This window comes from Astatotilapia calliptera, chromosome 20 (genome assembly GCF_964374335.1).
Source record: "Astatotilapia calliptera chromosome 20, fAstCal68.1, whole genome shotgun sequence".
Classification (NCBI taxonomy): Eukaryota; Metazoa; Chordata; class Actinopteri; order Cichliformes; family Cichlidae; genus Astatotilapia; species Astatotilapia calliptera.
This window is the reverse complement of record NC_137441.1, coordinates 6838959-6860405: the sequence shown is the minus strand read 5'-3', so window position 1 is coordinate 6860405 and position 21447 is coordinate 6838959. Positions and strand designations below refer to the sequence as shown.

Here is a 21447-nt window from a genome sequence, read left to right as displayed (position 1 = left end):
ACTATATTTTATGTTTTCTTCATTCATTTTTAATTATTTTGTGAAAGACCTTCAAGAAATCTCTCGTAGTGACACTTTTACTCGTGCGTAAACGTCTCCTTTTGGCTTATTAGCGTAATTTATTGCTGGTGAGATGGTTAATTCAATTCACAAAACGACAGATCCGAAGGCGGTGAAGTGTCCGAAGCGGCAATAAGAGACTGGCAGGATGCTGTTAACTGTTAACTGAATTCAGGTAAAAACAAAACAAAAAAACCCTTCTCGGTTGATTAGTGCCAGACATGACAAGTGTTAAACTTGTCATAAAAATATATCACATGGAAGAAAAACTAAAATAATGCAAACTACGGATTGAGAGGGTAAGCATTACAACTTAAACAGACAATATTTTTATTTTATTTAGTTTTTAGTTTTATTATTATTTTTAGTTTTGCCTTTTTGGAGGCTGTAAAATATAAATAAAAATGACGAGTCACATCGACGAATGAACAAAAATAAACTTTGCTGGACACTTTGATGTAAAATAAAGTATAAATAACAGATCTTTGCTTGTCATGTAGAGACGAGCGTCTTTAGTCACCTCTCCAAAGGGTCGCATTTGAATTGAAACGTAGGTTCTCTCCAGAAATCACAGCGTTGCGATAAGCAGCACACATTTAGCCTCTCCTCGAAAACGCTAAAAGGAACAGCGGAGGGCTTCTTTGATGGGATTTGTTGCCAGTGAAAGCTGTAGGTCTTTTGAACGTAGCTGTCAGTCAATGGGCTGTCAGTGGGATACCCCCCGTCTCCCCCCTCCCCTCCCCTCTCGCCCTCCTCCGCTGGCAGCTGGGTGTAGCCTATATAAACAGACCTAGGAGGTTGCATCAAACTCAGACCTCAACAGCTTGGACGCAGAAAAGATGCCCGCATCGCAAACTGGATTTGGCAACTTCTTCTTGGAGAGGAACATCACTATGCCGACTGGATATCAGATCCCGGTGCTGGGCTGTCCACCGGGTGTACAGCAGCAGCAGCAGGCTCAGCATCTGGCTGCGATGGCAGCTGGGATTCCCATACCATACTCAGGACTACAGGGATATAACTTTATACCCTATCCACACCACAGGCACATTGCACACATGGTGAGTTGATAATTTAGAGATTAACACTCTCACTCTGATCTCGAGTAACTAAAACGGATTTGTTTTAAATTGCATCTTTGTGATGCGTAAAGTCAAACAAATTCTGGGTGTGATGCTTGCGACACTGAGTTAAAAGTGTCGAATCTCTTCTTTAGTTCTTACCGTTCTTTTATTCTACTTTTCAGAGCAGCGGGTTTGACTTGAAAGCAGCCTCTCCCTACCATCACGCTCTCTTGGCTCGCAGCGGGGCTTTCTACCCTCCATACCGTCCGGGAGCAGCCGATGATCCCAGTAGGGTGGCCAAGGTGGCCACCCGAGAGAGTACCGGTGCGCTCAAGGCCTGGCTGAACGAACACCTGAAGAATCCGTATCCCACAAAGGGGGAAAAAATCATGCTCGCCATCATCACTAAAATGAGCCTCACGCAGGTCTCTACCTGGTTCGCCAACGCAAGGAGGCGCCTCAAGAAGGAAAACAGGGTCAGCTGGGCGTCAAAGGGCAAATCTGATGAGGAGGATGAGGAGCAAGAAGGGGAGAGCGATGAAGACGAGCAGAAGTGTCATTTGGATGAGCATGACGAGGCAGAGCCTCAAGCAGAGCGCACAGATACAGACGAGCAGGTCGAGAGCGCGTTGGATAGCGCGGGACCTTTGGATGCGCGTTTGGAGATACCGCGTCAGGAAGACAAAGAGCTCGGACTTGTCAAGAAGACAGAAAAGCGTGACTCTGACCGCACGCCATCAGTTTTGGAAAGTAAAGAAAACATCGCCAGTCCAAAACCCAAAATCTGGTCTTTGGCAGAGACCGCCACCTCAGAGACTGTGAAGAAACCTGTCGACAGTTTTTACCACCCTGCCGGAAAACTGTGGGAAGACTGGGCTTCAAGAAACGGACTGCTCGTTCCCTCGTGCTATACCACTCGCGAACTCGTCTAAGCCGGTGTTTGTGCACGAATAAAAAGGACACTTTCCCACAGCTTTTGCACTTTAAACTTTCAGACCTCAGGGATTTCCTGAAGTTTGCATTGAAACGAAAATGTGTCGTGAAACCAAAGAATGAACATGTTTGTGTTACTGTAAATAATGTAGATGTATTTTTCCACCAACAAACTGTAAATTATGTTTCCTTTGTCTAATCATGAAGAAATATTTTTTTGCTTAAATAAACTTCGACTTATGGCGAAATTCTGCAGTTTTACTGGTCTGTATCCCTACTTCTTGATATACTTTGCATACAGCTTTGAGCTTTTCCGATCACACTGATGACAGCCCACATTAACAGTCTGATAACAGGACCACATTAATCTATCACTTAGAGACTATGACATTAGACTAAGAATTCAAAGAGATTCAGGGAAAATTTACACATCAAAAACACGTCTATTGTGTCTTTCTCTATAAGTTTTTTGATAGAATATTGCAAGTTAATTCAATTAAACTTGATTTTTTTAAAAGAAAACAAACTATCCCCTTCCTAAATATGGCACTTCCATTTCCTAAAACTTAACAGCAGCGGGGCTTAGGGTCTTCTAGAGGTTCTTAGTATCAATCACACCAGTTTCCATGTACATTCAAAAGGGACCTACCTCCATTAATCCACACATAATGAAAAAAGCTCCTGGGAGGAACTGGTCCGAAATGCCTTGTCTTCTGGCCTCAACTCTCTATGCAAATCCCTATAAACAGTAACGCACAGAGGCCAGATTAGCTCCAACCTGACTCCCAGATTTCTCACACAAGCGACACGAAATAAAATTGATATCATGTCATGAACCTTAAAATATTCGATACCGATAAATGTATGTCTGCTTTGGATATTTACAAAAGATTTTTGCCTCATATTTCTAGTGTCGCACTAAAAAGTTACCGTTTGAACTTAAAAACTGAATTTTCAAAGTAGAGTAATCATCTGGCGCCTCTCTGTGGAAATCAAGAGCAATTACAGCACAGTTTAGTCTACTAACCTGCAGGGTTTTAACATAAAGTCATCACTGAGAAGAGAGCAGAGGTGAAAAGGACAAATGTACTCAGACACAGGTAAGAGGCAATTAAGGCTCTTTAAACTGTCAGCGATAAAACGCAATTCATGTTAGGACTAATTGCAAAGGCACAGCACAAACATTTTTAAATTAATTGTGACTTACACTTTCAAAGGAGAACGTAGGCTACCACGTCCATAAACCAATGCAGGAAACGGAAACAAGACGCTCCTTTCATCTCCGGAACTCGGTTGAAGACATCACGTTTTAATATTTTTATCAGCATCGTCACCATGAGTACATAGACCATGAAAGCCCACGGTTCAGCAACAAACAGTAACAACTAAGAACTAATTTGGCTACACGTAATACTACCCAGTTGTCAAAATGGCATGGTATAGCCCGCTGAACATTATACTTCCGGATCCCACAAAAGCATTATGGGAATTGTGGGAGGCTATGGTAACCAAGAGCAGGAAACAATGAACAAACTCATCTTATTAAATGTCACAAATTTTAATGCAGAAACGGTGAACAATATGCCATTTTCATGCTAAACGGCACAATTCTAGTACATGCAAATACTAACAAAGCATCTGTACAGAACAAATGAGATCACAACATCATATACAAGCTAACTGTAGGATGTAAGCATGCTCAGCATGGTGGTGTCCACTGTGGGGTGGTCTTCGCTGTTGTTTTGATCTTGATGGGAGTGGGATTGTGCTTACATAAACAACCCCACGGATTGTTATTTCCACATGTTGCATGTTTTCAAATTAAAAAACAAACAAACAAAATGTACACGGTAACAGTAGCTAGTGGTCCATGTGACATGTCCATAGGAGCAGGACACCTGTCAATACTGTCTTGGACCCCCCCCACCCCACACACACACACACACACACGCACACAAACAAAAACAAAACAAAAAATAAACAATTCATAACTTAAAAATTGCAACCAACCTCAAAACTAATGCAGGTAAATCACACACTCTCTTTACACTTTATAATACATCTTACTTTACATTTTATTGTTAACATTTAGACTTATAGCTAGCTACTTTCGGCTGTTCACTTGCCACTAGGGGTCGCACTGGGCGCTTCATTTGGTGGAGTTTTAAATCGCATGTCCTTCCTAGCTGGAAACAAACCAGGGACGTTTTGTTTGCCGGATGATAACGTCTACACCACGTATATATAGTGTGTGTGTGTGTTTAGGTTTTTACAATTTAGTGCAAATGAAATGATTGTAACTTCATGTAAACATTCAAAATGAATTAGTAAGGAGACTAATTCATTGATTCTTATTCAGATCAGGTAATTATTTTTTAACTTTGTGCAGCACTTTGGACAATCTGTGTCGTTTTTTTAAACTTGCTTGTAAAATTGATCCATTGACTGACTATCTTCTTGAGACTCAAACTGAGACTCCAGCTGAGACTCCTGACGAGACACGATTTCTTCTTTGCCTCTCTCTTGCATCACCTGGTTCCCTTTATCTGTGAATCCTTCTGAGGAGAGCTCATGGCTTAGTTCATCCTCATTTTCCTCTGGTGTCATTTGATTATTATACGTTGTTTCTTTATGGGCTGTTATGTCTTCTTCACACATCTGTGGTTCATAATAGTTCTGTCAGAGTTAAAGAAATAACAAACATTATAATAACGATAAAATCATTTTGATCAAGTCAACAGTTCTGGTGCTTTGCACATTTTTTCCTCTCACAGCAAAGCATGTACAACTTTATGCTATAGTTCCTGTGTTGAATTATGCAGTGCATTTCTCTGAAACAGTGTCTAAAGGTGTGAAACAGGATTTAAGGTACATCAGAAATACAGACATGTCACACAATCAGCAGGATGTGTATATAAATCCACTGCAAACCTATTAAAAGGGACCGCACAAAATGACCCAAGCTGATTAAACTTGAGGACAAACCTCAGCACTCATTTAAAAGAACAGGCTTTCATTTTGTGCAACTGTTTCATTTCTTTCTTGCTCAAAGTTAAAATCCACATATCGCTTTCACGTGTGTACATAAAAAAAACAAAAAAAAAAACGTGTTGATTGCTGTTATATTTTTCTGGTCAGCATTAAAGATTAGCAACAAGCAGTCTTACATTGTGAAAAGCCTAAAAAAACCCCAAACAAATATTTATAGTTTAATTCTTTAAAGTATGAAATTATTAAATTTTTAACAGATCCTTGTAGGTGCACCTCTTATGACTGGATTCATTAGCTGTTGCTTAGCTTAGCATAAAGCCTAGCTGTTTCTAGGCTTTATGCTAAACTAAGCTAATCTTTCAGAATCTAAGATATCATCTTTAGTTTACAGATGTACACTGGAGTGCTAAAGTAACATATCTGAAATAGTTTTAGAAATTGATTACCTGGTCAAAAGACACTAATTGATTCTAAATTCCATCATTTCAAATATATACAAACACACACACACACACACACACACACACACACACACACACACACACACACACAATATTGAACTGTTCGATACAGTGCTTTCGGTTCGGTACGCATATGTATCGAACAATACAAAATTTACATGTGTGTATATATATATATATATATATATATATATATATATATATATATATATATATATATGGGTATCTTTTTACTGTCATTAAAAAGCATCTATGTAACAACAAATAAATACATTTAAAAAAGTCATATTTACCTTTGTCCTTTGTTTTATGCATCCTGCTTTACCGATTCATAAAAAAGAAGAAACACAGAATATAAGTACATAGGAAGATTATTATTATTTATTTGTTTAGAGCTTTAGAGCACAGCTTACCTCGATATACTAAAACCAGGATTACAACAGTGACCATAAAAACTGCAGATAAAATAGAGATGACGATTATGTGACCCCGCTGTGTCCCTGCTGGAAGAGAAAAAGAAATAAAAACACAGTTAAACATACATCGAGTTCTCTGATACTGTCTAGAACATGGGTATTTGTGCAGACAAAATGTAAAACAAAAGAGACTTTCATGTCAAACACGTAGTCACATTAAACAGAGGAAGCATAAATTCAGAAGCGTTGTGGAAAACTGAAAATAAATCATTAATTCAGTTGTAATTCTAACATTAGCAGTAAATTAGGAGACTGTGGAGTCTACACGTCGATACATAGTAAGTGAAAGCTGACAAAGCCACACTGAAAACCACAGACCAACTAAGATTTATGAGACAAACCTTCTCACAGTTGACATAGTTTCGTTTTGAACAATGCACCGCATCCAACCACACAGCTGCACACGGCAGCAGCGAGAAAGGTGAGAAACCTTTGCAATTCATCTTCCTACATACAACTTACCACATGTGTTGTCGGTGGTGTGCGTTCCCTTTTCTTCAACTTGATATCCCTTTTCACATCTGCAATGAATTTCACAGTATTAGAGCAGAATTCCTGCCTCAGTGTTGCATTTGTTTTTCAATAATTCGTTATTGGTTTGTATTTCCACTTTGAATACCACTATTTTCATTTGATTTTGTTGCCCCTACACAAAGATTAAAGCTTATGTAAGTTACTGTATTTGGGCCCAATGAAAGGTAAGTACGCCAGAGGTCATATTTTGGTTTAACCAACCGGTTGTGTCATGAAACACAGTAAAAAAATCCCATCAGCTAGAAACACCCTTTTCTTCATTTACAGAATCTCCTTTTCAGTCAGACTCACACCTTTAATATATCACTGCTAAAGTTACACAAACTTAAGAAGCAAGTCAATACAATGCCTCAGATTCGCTTTATTTTTTCATGTTGACAGATTTAGACAAACACAGCTCTACAAGGTCTTCCTACATCAATAGTGAATAAACAATGGTCTCTGGGTGTCAATTACAAGCAGCATTTTCTATCATTGTCAGGAAAAATATAATCTATGGCACGGCTCTTCAGAAGAACTGAAACAACCACTTGATCCCTGTTTTTGAGAAGAAATTCCTGTACAAAATTGTTGTTAGTACAGTAACTTTGCGGAAGGAGCATATAACCCCAGATTTAGCCTGGTTCCCTGTTCCATACAGGATCCAATTTAAACTCTTACTTTTTTTTTTTAAGTCACTTAACGGCCGAGCCCCTTCTTTTCTGTCTGAGCTCCTATTTATGCTCCAGAAAGAACCGTGAGGTCCAGGTCGAAACTAACCGTAACTATTCCACGGACTAAACTCAGTCTCGTGGCGACAGCCTTCTCTGTGGAATAGTCTGACTCTTAATATTAGATCAGCACAAACACAATCGTTACTAAAGACACATTTTTCATGGTCTGGCTTTTAACACACTTTGACCTAAACATTTTGGTTTTAACGGCCTTAGTTGTTTTTATTGACTTATCTCATCTACTTGTTTGTTTTTTCTATATTTTACTGCATCGTTATTGATTTGCATTTTATTTGTTTTAGTGGTATTCTACATTGTTAAGCACTTTGTGCAGCATTGACTGTTTGGAAATGTGCTATATAAATAAACTTGACCTTGACCTATGGTGGATATTCTGCGGGACTATTTCTTGGCATAGTCACAGGAAGAAGGAAAAATATTCTTGAAACACATAACTAAATTCAAAAGGTGAACAAAGGCCCTTTTCCAAGTTTTTTTTAAATAAAGATCATCTCTAAGTTCACATGTTAATGTAAATGTGTACTTACTCTGTCCATTTGCGGCACTGAGCATACCACGACGCATTATTGTTAAATGTCCCGTCTGGACATTGTTCACACTCTGTGTCCTGTGAGTTGTTGCCTGAATATCAAAAATCATTTTCAAAAAATGAGACTCATTCGCATAATAAAAAACTTAAAACGAATTAAACAAATGTTCAGTCACGAGGATGTTGGTACCTATGACTTTAGCTCTATATCCTGGTTGACAGACTGTGTGTTCCACACAGGTAATACATTCTTCACTGGAGCAGTGGAATCCCACTTTACACTTGCAGATGGATCGCTCTGTCTTGCTTTTTGGGACTTGAGCCTCAAAGTTTTTATCTAAATGACAAAAAAGGTTTACGCTGTAAGGTGAGCAACATTAAAGAGAAGCCTCTCTCTGTCCCAGTATACACAGACACACTATATCGGAACAGTTTGAGGTAATTTGTCACAATTTCTTACTTCTATCACAGTAAGGCTGCTGCAGACACTTGTTTTTCGTTGTGTATTTATCCTGGTAGTGATTATCCAGACAAGGTTGACATTGAGGATTCTTACAATCTTCTGTAGACATGCTAGTCCCTGCAAAACAAGATATGCAGAGTTAGAATCAAGTATATTATTTGCAAGTATTTTATTTATCCTGAGTAATTAGTAAATTGGGATTTCTGAGTTTAGGTAATCAATGGACCTTTTAGGGAAATATGACAAAGTCAAGTCAACTAGGTGATGGTTGGCTTATCTGGTTCTAACAAACCCTAACACCTTTTAATCAACACGTTATATTTGGTTTGTTTACATGCTTCACATTGTTTTTGGGATTACGAGGGCCCCTTTTCCCAGTAGCAATTACTAGGTTGTTTTTTCTATAAGCTACTCTATTCTGAGATGTTAAAATAGCAGGATCGCAACTTCTCAGTGTCTCTGCTGTCATCTTAAAATGTCTTTTGTGTTCCACCAAAAGTCCATAAAGCTGGAAGACACTCACACTGATAATAAATTAAAGAAGAGTAATTACTGTCATTTGGAAATCTCAACCTAAAGTAATTCTCCTCAAAAAATGAATGAAAGGGTCTTTTGTCAAAATGTCTGCCTCCAGTGTAAGAAATCAACTGTTTCAGTTTCGCCTTCTTTTTATACGGACACATAGCACAAGACAGGAAAGATGAATTCTCACTTGGTGCAAATATTCAGTTTGTTTTAGGTGAGGGTGCTGCTAGTACAGACCATGAGTGAGGCATGACTAAAGGCAACAACTAGCTTGTTGGAAATGCACATTTGGCTATAATATGTATATCTTTTGAAATGTTTGATGTGCATGTTAGCCTTTTGACACACAGGTCCTGAGGAACATTTTCAGAGCTGAAATGCTTGTGTAAAAGCAGCCAAAATGAAAGCAAAAGCAAAGCTTTAGTAACAGTGATCATGCTGTCTGAAAAAGACAGTTGTCGACCACATGCTTCCTGCTGCTAGGTTTTTTCTTATACATGCTACTTTAAATGTTTATTACTTGAAAAAAGAAAGATTGGATGCTATTAGTGCAGTTATGCCTTCGATATGGCTCTTAATCTTGTATTTGTTGTTTATGTATCTGTCAAGTTCAATTTGGTGACAATATGTTATAAATAACAAGAAAGCAGATGTTTTATTTTAATTTCCTTCATAGGAAAAGTGTTTTCGTACCTGGCTTACACATGAGACAGCACTGACCGTCCTTTTCATACTGTGTTTCTGGGTCACAGCTGGCCTGAGCAACAGTCATTCCCTGCAAAAGAAAAGCATTACATTTAAATAAGAGGTAGTTAGCCCTTGTGTGATCTCGAGTATCGGTTGAGTTTCTCTATGTTGATAATGTTAGATTCACTTCCTCAGGGTAGACTGCGAGGGGCGTGGTGGAAAGCCCCAAAGATTCAGCCAACTGTTAACTGCTTTAAATGCACGCAGCCAGGTGCACCGCTGTTCGTAACGTTACTAACAAATATTTGCAAATCGGGATTCACACAAGGTCACGTCTTTGTCCAAACCCTCCACTGCCGGGAAATCGAAAGTGAAAGCACCTCATGAAACGTAACTGTAGCATTAGGTTTTGACTTTACAGGGGAAAAGCAGGATTTTGACAATAATATAACACAGTAAAGTAACAGATGGATACGATAATTAGCACACATTATAGCGTATAATAACACGTTAAGAAGAAATAATCTGAAATCGTGCTACTTTAAGTTGTCGCAGGTCAAAACCGATCCCTGTAAAAACAAAAACATAGCATTAATCGGTTTACTCACCATGAAAGACCCGATCAGTATAAGCAGCGCTATAAACTTAAAATCCATTTTGAATAGCGTCGAGTACAACAGCGCACACCTCTGTAAGTGTTCACAGTCTGTCTGTGAACTTATTTAGGCGACGTGTTCTGTTTATACGGTGTGGGAGGAGCTACGCGCGGTGCTTTTCCTTGACCGTTTCCTGTAAAAGCACGTGAAGCTTGTACTCCTCTTCAGCTATTTTCTAAAATACCCAGAAGTAGTACTAAATCCTCTTTAAATAGAATTCCTCTGCGACAAAGCGTTGTTTCACACAACAGGAAGCACGCTTGACTGGCACATTGTTTGCACAAATAAAGAGTGGGTCTTTTTCTGATGGAGTAAGAAGAGCTACTCTGCTGCTTTACTCCAGTAGTAGTATTAAGTATGTCTGAGGACGAACTAAGGCAGTTCTGAAAGTAAAAGTAGGTCCGACCCAGTGAAATCATAGCACCCATTTGAAGATCACGCCTCACCAAACCCCTTAGAAATAACGGAAAGAAATTAAAAAGCACAGTGTATTGGAAAGTCACCCATCTTTGCATGTAGAGGTTTGTAGCAATCTTTATTGTGTTAAAAGCTTGCTACTTCTGGCATTTAAACATTGTTCACAGCTGTGTGCTAATCCCCACCAAGAACAGCAGTGCATTTTATGATATTTGGATTTTTGGTGATGCTGCTTTAGACTCAGATTGCCATGTGACTTCTGAGCATTTCTTCTCCAGTTATGTATTTATATACCAATACTGCTTTGAATTTTGTCTTCTCTCTCCCACACTTTGCATCTGTTCTCTCTGTCTTTCCCTTCACCCGTTGCAGCACATGGCAGTCCCTGCTTGAGCCAGATTTGGTTTTGTTTTGGGGGGATTTTTTTTCCCTGTTAAAATGATGTTTTTCCTGTTAAAAGGGATCATCTAATTGTTGGGGGTTTCTCTGTAGGGTCTTTACCTTTGCCTGTCTATATATCATATATAGACTGTAACAAATTTCCCTTTTAAATTACAACAAAGTGGCTGCAACTTTATTTCCAGTTTTTGATTTCTTTTTTACAGCCTAACTGTTAGAAGTACTGTTTCTTATTCTTGAGGCTCATTAGGCAGAAAGTACTGTTCTATTATGCAGCAGCTGGCTGTTTTTGGCATCAGCTTTTCTGTGTATGTACAGCCATTTGTAACAGGATCTGTACAACCCCCAAAAACTCATGTCTAGGATTCATGTGGCTGGGATCTATTCACAGACGTACAGGTGTTACCATTACCTTTTCATTTGTGTATTACCTGTGTATAACTCTCCTTAAAATCAGTGCTAATAGACAAATGATGCACCAGTCAAGCTCAGTCATATTGCAATCACTGAGTCATTTGCAGGGGGTGATACATTTTGGGTTAAAGCAGTTGCTTTTAGTTTGTTTTGGTCTGCATTTTATAGCTTTGAATCTTCCAGCATTTAGGGTGGGTTGCATTCCTGCCCTGGCTCTCAGTGCGGTGCCAAGGTTTGGTCAATCAGAAGTGGTAGATGACACACTCGTCTGCTTTTACTACCCTCTGCAGATCATTCCAGGTTTCTGCTCTACAACCACTGTGATGATGGCTACTAATTATCAGTTGTTGCAGGGAGGTGGTCCTGTTTGAGAATTCCCAGGAAGAAGAGTTTCTGCTCGGCCTTTTTTTTTACCTAATGGGAGATGTTTTTTTGATGAGGTGATATCAGAGGTGTGATGCGAGAAACATGTTGCACTTAAATCTCTCAATTTGCCCACCATGTTTACAGATAGCAGACACACCTTGATATTTTGAAGTGAATTACCATCTTTTTTTTCTTTCTTTTTTTGAGATGTTAAGGTCCAGGTTGTTATAGGAACACCACTCCACCAGTCTTTATTAAAGCTTTATTTTAGGTAGCACAAAGTGGAAAAAAAACATGTACATTTTTATTGAAAGATCTGTATTCTATAAATCTTTCAAAAATGCAATAATTAAAAAAAAAAGTATTGATGTCTCATATATGACTTCCTGTCCTGATGTTGGCATGTGCAATGTCCTTACAACTGTTTCACACAACGTAATAACAGTACTTTCAGATGAGCACCTCAGATTTTCGGTGATTTCCAGGACACTTTCCACTCCAGGTGAATACAAAAACAGACTTCTATCACATTCTGAATATTAATAATCGGCACGTTGAAGCTCAAACACTCTTTATATGTTATACATATGATGCATGTGTTATGTTATATATACATATAAGCCACATGTATGGTACTGTTTTACTCATAGTAGTCATGCAGTATTTTGAAATGATGAGATTATTATTGTAAGGAAATAATAATGATTATTAATGGACTTTAAGCACTTTATATTTATCTAACAAAAGTGGAAAGTACAATGACTTTTGTTGTTTTGTTCGTTTTTGACCACACCTACTCTGTGATAGTTTCTTAAACCCACCACACCACCACCAGGGATTTCCCTATAAGAGTTTCGTGAGCGGGCTTTCCCCAATGCAGCTGCTGTTGAACATTGTTTGTCTTAAAAGGCTGCTTTTCTCTTATATATAGATGTAAAATATTTATATGTAACGTTTTTAAAATATCTATGACCAACGCGAGCTGCTTCTTCGCCAAATCGAATGAAACAGCAGCAGGTGTTACATTCTGTTGCGCTATACTCTTGCAATTACGGTACAGGTACCGTAAGCAGCCAAAAATCATTGTGACGTCACCACGTCTCACAGCACTGCGGTTTTAGGAAATTCCAGTACAGATTCCCTTTCAGTGTCCTGCTTTGTTCCCATTTTAAAAATGTCACCACTGTCCTGTAAATTTCTGAGGAATATGAACAGATTAACATTAACAAAACTAAATCTGGAATTTTTTGAAAGGTACTTTTTTTTTCTTCTTCTTTTTTTTTTTTTTACCCCATTTAGCTAACTCGTTTTACAGATTTCAGATTTACTAATCACAGAATATCTATCCATAGCAAAAAAGTACTTCTCATGAATTATACTTTAAGATACTATAACTTGAAGGCGTTGCCCCCTTTTTTCCTATTTAAATGCACGGGGATTTGTGTGCCTAGAAAAAATCCCTGTACTTGCGCAAACTGATCATGTTCTGTATTCTAAATAGCCTATTTCACTGGTGAAGTGATGAAGGTCTAGATACTGTCTTATCTATTTTGCCATTTATCCATTTATCTGTTTTGAAGCTTTTTTCCTCTCCTAAACTGACTATAATGGATTTTCTTCATAAAACTTTGTTGTAGATAAAGTCGATGAGATGAACTTCATTACTTAGTTTGTTTTAGTGTGAGTATACTTTCAGCTATCAATTAAAAAAAGTAAATATGCAGTAAAATAACTCTATTGTACACTAGCTCTCAGATAAGTAATTTGTACACAATACATACAATACAATAACTTTATTACATTGTTTCTGATCATTTCATGGTCAGAAAAAAAGGTGCATGCATGAAGTTAGGCTTATGGTCTCTGGGTATGAATGTGAGATAGCTGTCTACCTCTGTATGTTTATCCTGTGACAGATTGGTGACCTCTCCAGGGTGCTGTTACGCCCCAGTCTAGGGGTACAGGAACGTAACATAAGAGTTGAAAAGATTGACCCCGCCCTGGTCCCCAAAACACACAGAGGAGAAACGATTTCTTAGTGAACAGTGGTTTATTGTTTAAACTGAAGCGTGACTCTGGGGTGAACAAAGGCCAACATAACAAACAAAACCAGCTTAATCAGTAAAGGAGGTGCTACCTAAACCCTACGTGATGAAAAGAACAAACAAAAGACAAATGCCACACCTAACTCCCTAACTGAATAAACAGGAGGAAACAATACAGAAAACAACAAGGCAGCTCACCCCTTCGGCTTCAGTGACTATTTACAAGAGAAGGCTGATTTACACACTATATACAAGCTCGATAGGTCACGAGAATCACAAATATCACAGAGTTTTGAGGCCAGGGTCAAGTCTGCTGCTGCTGTTAGTTGCTGCCCTGGGACAACTGCTGTTGAGGGATTTTGAAAGCAACCACATGAATAGGGGACCAATTAGCAGCCATCAGCTAATCCAATCAGGGACCTGCAGAGACTTAAAGACACAGAACAAGAAACAGCCACCAAGACACATTATGGCCAGGGCCATGACAAGTGCACCTGCCTTTCACCCTGTGATAGCTGAGACCGACTCCAGTCCCCTCCCTGTGACCCTGAACTGGATAAAAGGAGGAAACTGGATGAACAATGGATGAAAAAAACGACACCAAAAAAGCATAGCAATAGATTTATGAAGATTAAAACAATAAAAAAAGGAACTTCTCAGATGCAATCTTCTATGAAAAGGAACTACAAAAAGAAAATGGTACAAAATGACATAAAATTGATGTACACAGCAAATAAACAGTACTCAAAGTTAGCTTTTAAAACTACAGTATAATGTATGCAATAATCATGTACTCAATGAACATGTGTACATAAAGACATGTGTACAAACCTATGCAGGAAAAACACCTCACACTATGAATCCCAACCAGATGTTTACAGTCTTTGCACTGTGTGATTTGGAACTGTAAAGTTTTAAATCCTGTACATCTCATAATATTTTAACTTTTAAATTAATGAATACATATTTTCAAACCTATGCTATAATAATTCAAACAAAGTAATTCTTTCTTTGAAAAAAGGAGATACATTTTTAGTACTTTTATTGCATTTCATATGAACACTCAAAATTATGGGTTCCCTCGCACTCTCCAATGGATAGAAAAAACAACAGAAGAGGTAAAACCACGTCCTGCCAGTTAAGACATGTAACCTGCCTGGAAATGTATGCTATTTGGAGATAAAGTCTTTGCGCTGGCTGCTGTAGGTGTGGCTAAACAACCTAAGCAGGAACAAATTTAGCCTGCGTTGAAAGTGGGCGGTGGTAGAAGGAATCCTACAAATCATAGCACATTTCTTTTTTTCCCGCAGTCGTCAAGTATACCTCTGTTTAGGCTGCATGACAAACAAAACAAGACACAATACTGTGAATCTATATTTGCAGTAAAGGAGAAACGTCTTGCTGAAGTGAGAAACTGTGTAGCATTTTGTAGATAATCTAAACCAGCTAGGATGCCAACTTTAGGATCAAAGAGAAAAGACAACCCACCCAGGATGGAGAAGTACACTGGGGGCATGCCACAGGTAAGAATCAGCTTATGAATTAAGGAAGTGCCAAGCTCTTTCTGCAGATGAGTCATTAAATAACAACAGCTTTACTGTAATAGTGATTCTACAGAATAGCTGCCTTGCTTTCACTAACGTCACATGTGCAGGTCCACAGCAAGAGCAGACAATTCTCTGTTTTAGCACACCAGTGTCTCTTTAGCATTTTACTTCCTCAATTTTACTTGACTTCCTTTTTGATAGAAATTTCCCAAAGATAGGAGCAGACATTACTCAGAAGTGTGAAAGTATGTTCCTGGAATAGACCTTTTAAATGGTTTCTGATAATGTTACAACACAATGGCTTATCAGTGTGGTTAGACAGACAGATGTTGGCATTGCTCATACTGCGATGCTGAGAAATCAGTGCCATCTTTATGAAAATCTAAAGGAAAACTTAAGCAGTGCACCTGTGGATAGTGCTTATGGTGAGAGCGTGACAGCTCTTTGCTGTGATATTAAATAATTTATTTTTCTGTGGTTTTTCAATATTGTCACTTTTTTAAAATATGAAGAAATAAATCACACACAGAATGCTTGTTTTGAGATTGGGATGACCTTTGAAATGTGGGTGAAAAAGGAAAGAAAATCAACCAGACAAAGATAAAGTCTTCATCTATTTACATTTTTATGTTTTCAGTTGAGCAATGAGATGCAACTAGACATCCTGAACAAGGTGAAGAGTGGACAGTTATCAATCGATGACGCTCTGCAGCAGGCAAGGATGGACAGAGAACAGAAGATGACAGATGACAAGGTAACCCTCATTTTTCCTAAGCAGGTACACGATTTTCATGGTGACTTCAGTTTGAGTGTGACATGGGTGTGGTTTCAATGTTGAAAACTCAAAAAATTAAAAAGAAAGAAGAAAAAAAAGGGATCTTGTGGATAGAATTTGCATTGTTTTGTATTATGAGTCATGTGAAACAAGCTTTGACCATAATGCAGTAGCATAACACAACACAAGATACCGTAAACAGGATCTGGGGTTCCCCATGTGTCCAGACCACCAGTATGTGACGAGATGGAGAGTGAAACCTGCAGGTTTTCAGTTTTCCCTGAAAGTGTTTAAATACACATTCTACGTAGATGTGTAGTTTTATTTCATGTGCTCAAAACTAAACAGTTCCAGATGAGTGGGGGATTAAGTGGAGTGTGTCGTAGTTAAAGCTAAAGAAAAATGACAGTCAGTTGGGAATTTAAAGTAAACTTTCCAGGTTGTTGCTCCGTTTATATTAAGTGTATAATTTCATAAGTGGTTTTTTTAATAGCACAGATAAAGCTTAAATTCTCACAAATATTACAAGAAGTAAACGATCCATTCAAGACAGCCAGATATGGTTTAAAAGCAAACCCAAAATGGACTGTCTAATGTCTAATTCACCCTCTAATGTCTCTTCTTCCTGGATAATACCGTATGAGTGGACAACAGAACGAACAATATTCCATGTAAGAATCAAATTATAAACACCAGCCCTTAAGCTACTGATCTAACTAACTAACTAAACTGTTATAGTCGACATGTCCCTGCAAATAACCAACATGCGACAGACACAGGTAAAGGAATGTAATTTATATGTAGATATACCACCAGAAACTTTGCAGATGGCTTTAAAAGTCTGATGCTGGAGTTAACCTGACTTTAAAAAATATAGTACTGCATCTTCTTCTGCTATTTATAAACGTTGTTTTGCTAATAAGCTGCAAAGCCTGCTGGATCAGTTCAAACACAATTTTGTGGAAGGTAGTCCAAGGGTTTAGGAAGAAACAATAATGCAGTGTCCTTGTGTAATCCAGTATAGTGTAATCTAGTGGTTCTACATTGTCCTTAAGTGGTGATTTCCCTCTAAGTATTCATATATGTAATGTTGTTTATTGGTTGTTTTTGCAGGAACTAGAATCTCAGTACAACTTTAGCGTTTACAAGCATGGCCGCTACAGGTGGCAGAAACGGGTTTTACAGGTGAGTTCAAAACAAAAGCAAAAAACTCGCTGTAGGCATCCAATTGCATAACAAATGAAACAGGAATGTAGACCATGACCTCAGGCTTCAGGCTGCTCTTAGCTCTCTGAGGTGACAGAGCAACCCTTAACATGGTCAGCTGCGTGCTCTGGCTGTACTCCACCCACCTGTTGTTGCGAGGCACCAGAGAAGGAATCTTTAAGGGGGGGCTTAAGGAGAACAGGGGCTGAAGAAGGTACAGGTACAAGATGAAGAAGGATTATTTTACTCTTTGAAACATGCAAAGCTCCTCTGGCAGAGTGCAGTAGTAAAAAATTTAACAGGCAATCCATATAAATGTAGAGGCCGAGGATTCTGCAAGTTCCAGATTCTCTCTTTCACACACAAAAATGTTAGCATTGCTAACTAGCACTAAAGATAAAGTCAGGCTGGGCTGATGGGAATTGTACTTGTTGATTTGTGTAATCTAATGTAATGACCAAATTAGATTTTTTACATCACGATGGTACATTACTGAAAGCAGATTAATCACCAAAGCGAGGCAGTAATAAATGTTTTAATGCCACACAGTGCACACTTCAGACATGCTCATTTAATCACTCACATTGTGAACATCCAGATTGATTTCAGGACCAAAATGGTGTGCAGCATAGAGAAAGGAATCGTTAAGCGGCAACTTCCCTTCTCTATTGTCAAGAGTTGTGATGATGGAGAGGGTTCCAGGTACTCTATTTCCTTTAAAGGACATCATGATTATGAATTGGAGGCCACGTCGCTGGAGGATAAACATAAGGTGACAATAAGATTGTTTCACCGAGGCAATTTCTGCTGAGATTTACTGAGATGTGATTATTGCTCTTTGAATTTAGACTCTTGATTGCAAACACTTAAGCTATAAAAATAAATGCAAAACAGCCTTGCTTTTACTTTTATACCATTTCATATCATTCATTGATGGTTTCACAGTGACTCTTTTCATTCTCGTGATTCTCTCTTTCGAGCAGATGATGGAGCTTGTCAATAAGATAATTTATAATAACATATACAATGATCATGGAGAAGAAAATGCAGAATCCCAAGAGCAATCTCAGGCACCACAGAGCATTCGAGAAGGGATGTTGTTGCTGCACAGAGGAGGCTTGGCATCATTTAAATGGATGAAGTATGTATGTCCGCTTATTATTGAAGCATTGCTCTCACAAAACAGCCACAGGACAGTTTTGACAGTTTTGTTAGTCATGAGAAGTTATTTGTCAGTAATATTTGACGGCTACTAGTGTAGAAGCCTCAGTTGATGGTGCCTGAAGCATCTCAAGTGGAAACCCAGCGTTTAACGATGTTCATGGGCTCCAATTGACTCCAAAGAATTTTCATTCAAGTATTTAAAAAATCCTCATCAAACTCACATAATCCTAATTATGTGAGTTTGGACAAGTACCTTTGAGCCTTCAAAAGAGGGGGACTTTGTATAAGTACACTATGTGTCATTGTCAAAGTTATGGACATAACTGTATATGTGTGGCGAGGCGTGATTGCAGATGCCGCTCAGGTGCGTCCGCCTCCCCTACAGCGGCACCACAGGCCACGCCCCACCACTTTATTTTATGGAATAAAATCAATGTACTGCATAATTGATCCCTTTTAATAAACTTTGAATCCTTGTAGCTCATGCTACAAGCTAATTCTAGGATAGTTTTGAGTTTCTTAAGTTTACTTGAGTTTTATTTCAGTTTTACAGTCATACAAAATGATTACAGTATTTCTGAACCCCGAAATGTTTATCCAACCAATTCTAGTCCACAATCCTCCATTCCCCATTGCCCAAGAACGTTGGATCACTGCATATGTAAATAAAGTTTAATCAAAATCATATTTGCAATTGCCTTCCTCTGCCCTACAGCAGAGGAATGAAAAACGAATCCTTTTGTGCCAGAGTCAGCGCATTCAATTAATCTAGGAATAAGGAGAACATATTCATTACCAGAGAGCAGTTTTAAGTACATTCCTGAAAAATGCTTTCATTTTGATTGCTGATGGAAAATTGATACAATCTTTGAGCCAGGTGTTACATTAACTCGCTTCTTTTCTCGAAAGCCTCTTATCTGTTATCTTCAGTTAGAAAAGTTCCTCTAACTGAACCTTTCCTGGATTTGAGCCTACAACTGGCTCCTCCTCTATGTTTCTTCATACTTGACCCATTACTAGAAGGTATTAGCAGTGAAGTAGTAGGCAGATGAGCTTATCTTAGAATACATCCAGTATTTTATATTTCTAGCTGCTGTTTTATATTTTTTACATTTCTATTTCTTCCAAAACAGTAGACACCGGTAAATTGCATACATTATGATATATCTAAAGCTTACACTAAACATGACTCCTCCATTTTATTCCAGATACGAGGCCCGGCTCCATCCAGGACAACTAACGCTGGTCCCGTTGAGGGATGGGGAGATGACACTCTCGGTGCCTGTTTCCACTGTGATTCACCTGTCAGACGGTGACACCAGAGTGCAGAAATGTAACGACTCTGACACTTTCAGTCTAATCACCCACAAAAATGAGTACCAGTGAGTGAGTTTTATTAAGATGTGGAAATATAACAAAAGCAAGCAGCTAATGAACTCTGTCACACCAGCTGTATTTGTTTGTGGGGCGACTGTGGCGCTGGGGGTTGGGAAGCGCATCTGTAACCGGAAGGTTGCCGGTTCGATCCCGATGGCACGATATGGCAGCCTCACTTCTGTCAGTCTGCCCCAGAGCAGCTGTGGTTACAACTGTAGCTGCCTCCACCAGTATGTGAGAGTGAATGAATAATGGAATTGTAAAGCGCTTAGATAATTAATTATCTGCCTTGCACAATCAGAATCAGAATACTTTATTCATCCCGAGGGAAATTAGTGGGTATTCTCGATCAAAAGTCTATTTGTGTAATGTGTTCATTTTTACTGTAACAGTTTGAGTGATAATATCATAAAAGGAGTCTGGGACTGGCAGAAGGCAGCACGGTGGCATGGTGGTTAGCACTGTTGCCGCACAGCAAGAAGGTCCTGAGTTCAATTCCCACATCAGGCCGGGGTTTTTCTGGAGTTTGCATGTTCTCCCCGTGTTTGCGTGGGTTCTCTCCGGGTACTCCGGCTTCCTCCCACCGTCCAAAGACATGCAGCTTGTGGGGATAGGTTAATTGGATAATCCAAATTGTCACTAGGTGTGAATGTGCGAATGAATGTGAGTGCGAATGGTTGTCTGTCCCTGTGTGTTGGCCCTGCGACAGACTGGCGACCTGTCTAGGGTGTACCCCGCCTCTCGCCCTATGACAGCTGGGATAGGCTCCAGCGCCCCCCGCGACCCTGAAAAGGATAAGCGGAAGCGAATGGATGGATGGATGGAGTCTGGGACTGTTAATTACCACACTTTTGTCATCTAAATAAGAAATGCTAGTTAGGTTTTGCTTATTTATTGCAGGTTCAAGGTGCCAGATGAAACAGTTGCCCTGGGGACTGTGCAACAGGAACGGGATGCATGGGTCAAAGCTATTGACAAACTGTGTTCAGAGTGGAAAAGGAAGTCCAAGATGTTCATGGAACAAAAGTCCTTTCGACAAGTGAGCATAACCGAAGACACAGAGGACAACGATACAGATCTCGAGTCCAGTGGTGAATTCGGTGCTGGCAGCATCACTTATCCTCCAGCTGATAATAAAAATGTAGATCCACCCCTGAGTGATGGAGATAATTTATCAGCTCAGCAAACCCATCCACCAGCTGATCACACAAAGCCTATTCCTAAACCTCGCAGGAGGAATTCTCCCCAAATAATCCCACCTCAGGTCTCATCACTGCCCTCTCCCAGTCCGACATCTCCCACCTCCCCTCCATACAGTCTCCGTGCTGTCCTTCAGCCCCCTCCTGCAGTCCCAGAGTCTCCTGCCCAAGAGGCAGGGCCTCCCCCCCGAAGCATCCCAGCTCCTCCACCTTTACCCCTCAACCTAAATTCAAAAAAAGCATGCACCAAGGTTTTCCACTGGGATCTTATTGGCCCAGACAAGGTAAAACTGTCTCCATTCATTACAAGTCATTGAATTATCATATTTTCAGAGCCAAGTATAGCACTTACAAAGGCTCCCATTAGTGTGAGTCTTTCATATTTAAATGACATGTTTTATTGTTTCGGCAAAAACAGAAAGGTC

At 39.2% G+C, this 21447-nt stretch overlaps 3 protein-coding genes across 7 annotated transcripts in view; 2 read left to right on the top strand and 1 right to left on the bottom strand.

Moving 5' to 3' along the window:
* Window positions 1-843: 843 nt before the first annotated feature.
* irx7 (iroquois homeobox 7) lies at window positions 844-2305 on the top strand. The gene is made up of 2 exons (XM_026154217.2): window positions 844-1121; window positions 1307-2305. Exons 1-2 carry the CDS (start codon window positions 900-902, stop codon window positions 2054-2056), a joined length of 972 nt encoding a protein of 323 aa, XP_026010002.2. The 5' UTR covers window positions 844-899; the 3' UTR covers window positions 2057-2305.
* A 1294-nt stretch (window positions 2306-3599) lies between these two features.
* On the bottom strand, window positions 3600-10222 carry cd40 (CD40 molecule, TNF receptor superfamily member 5). Of its 2 annotated transcripts, none has more exons than XM_026154218.2 (9): window positions 10066-10222; window positions 9464-9545; window positions 8243-8362; window positions 7973-8119; window positions 7781-7874; window positions 6448-6506; window positions 5923-6012; window positions 5803-5828; window positions 3600-4733 (listed from the first exon to the last, which is right to left on the bottom strand). In XM_026154218.2, the coding sequence occupies exons 1-9, from the start codon at window positions 10111-10113 to the stop codon at window positions 4473-4475; spliced, it is 927 nt and encodes a 308-aa protein (XP_026010003.1). In that variant the 5' UTR covers window positions 10114-10222; the 3' UTR covers window positions 3600-4472. The 2 variants fall into 2 exon arrangements, with proteins under 2 accessions (XP_026010003.1, XP_026010004.1); XM_026154219.2 differs by having other exon boundaries at window positions 5803-5825.
* A 4786-nt stretch (window positions 10223-15008) lies between these two features.
* The window catches only part of LOC113013209 (uncharacterized), a 52831-nt gene continuing 46392 nt past the window's right edge, over window positions 15009-21447 (top strand). For all 4 annotated transcript variants that reach the window (XR_013904147.1, XM_026153930.2, XM_080295057.1 and 1 more), the window contains exons 1-7: window positions 15009-15277; window positions 15939-16055; window positions 17190-17261; window positions 17881-18054; window positions 18266-18423; window positions 19655-19828; window positions 20724-21306. Coding sequence is in view for 3 of the 4 variants with exons in the window: in XM_026153930.2 (XP_026009715.2) it covers window positions 15206-15277; window positions 15939-16055; window positions 17190-17261; window positions 17881-18054; window positions 18266-18423; window positions 19655-19828; window positions 20724-21306 (1350 nt within the window). In the remaining variant the exon portion in view is untranslated. The remainder of the gene's footprint in view (window positions 15278-15938; window positions 16056-17189; window positions 17262-17880; window positions 18055-18265; window positions 18424-19654; window positions 19829-20723; window positions 21307-21447) is intronic.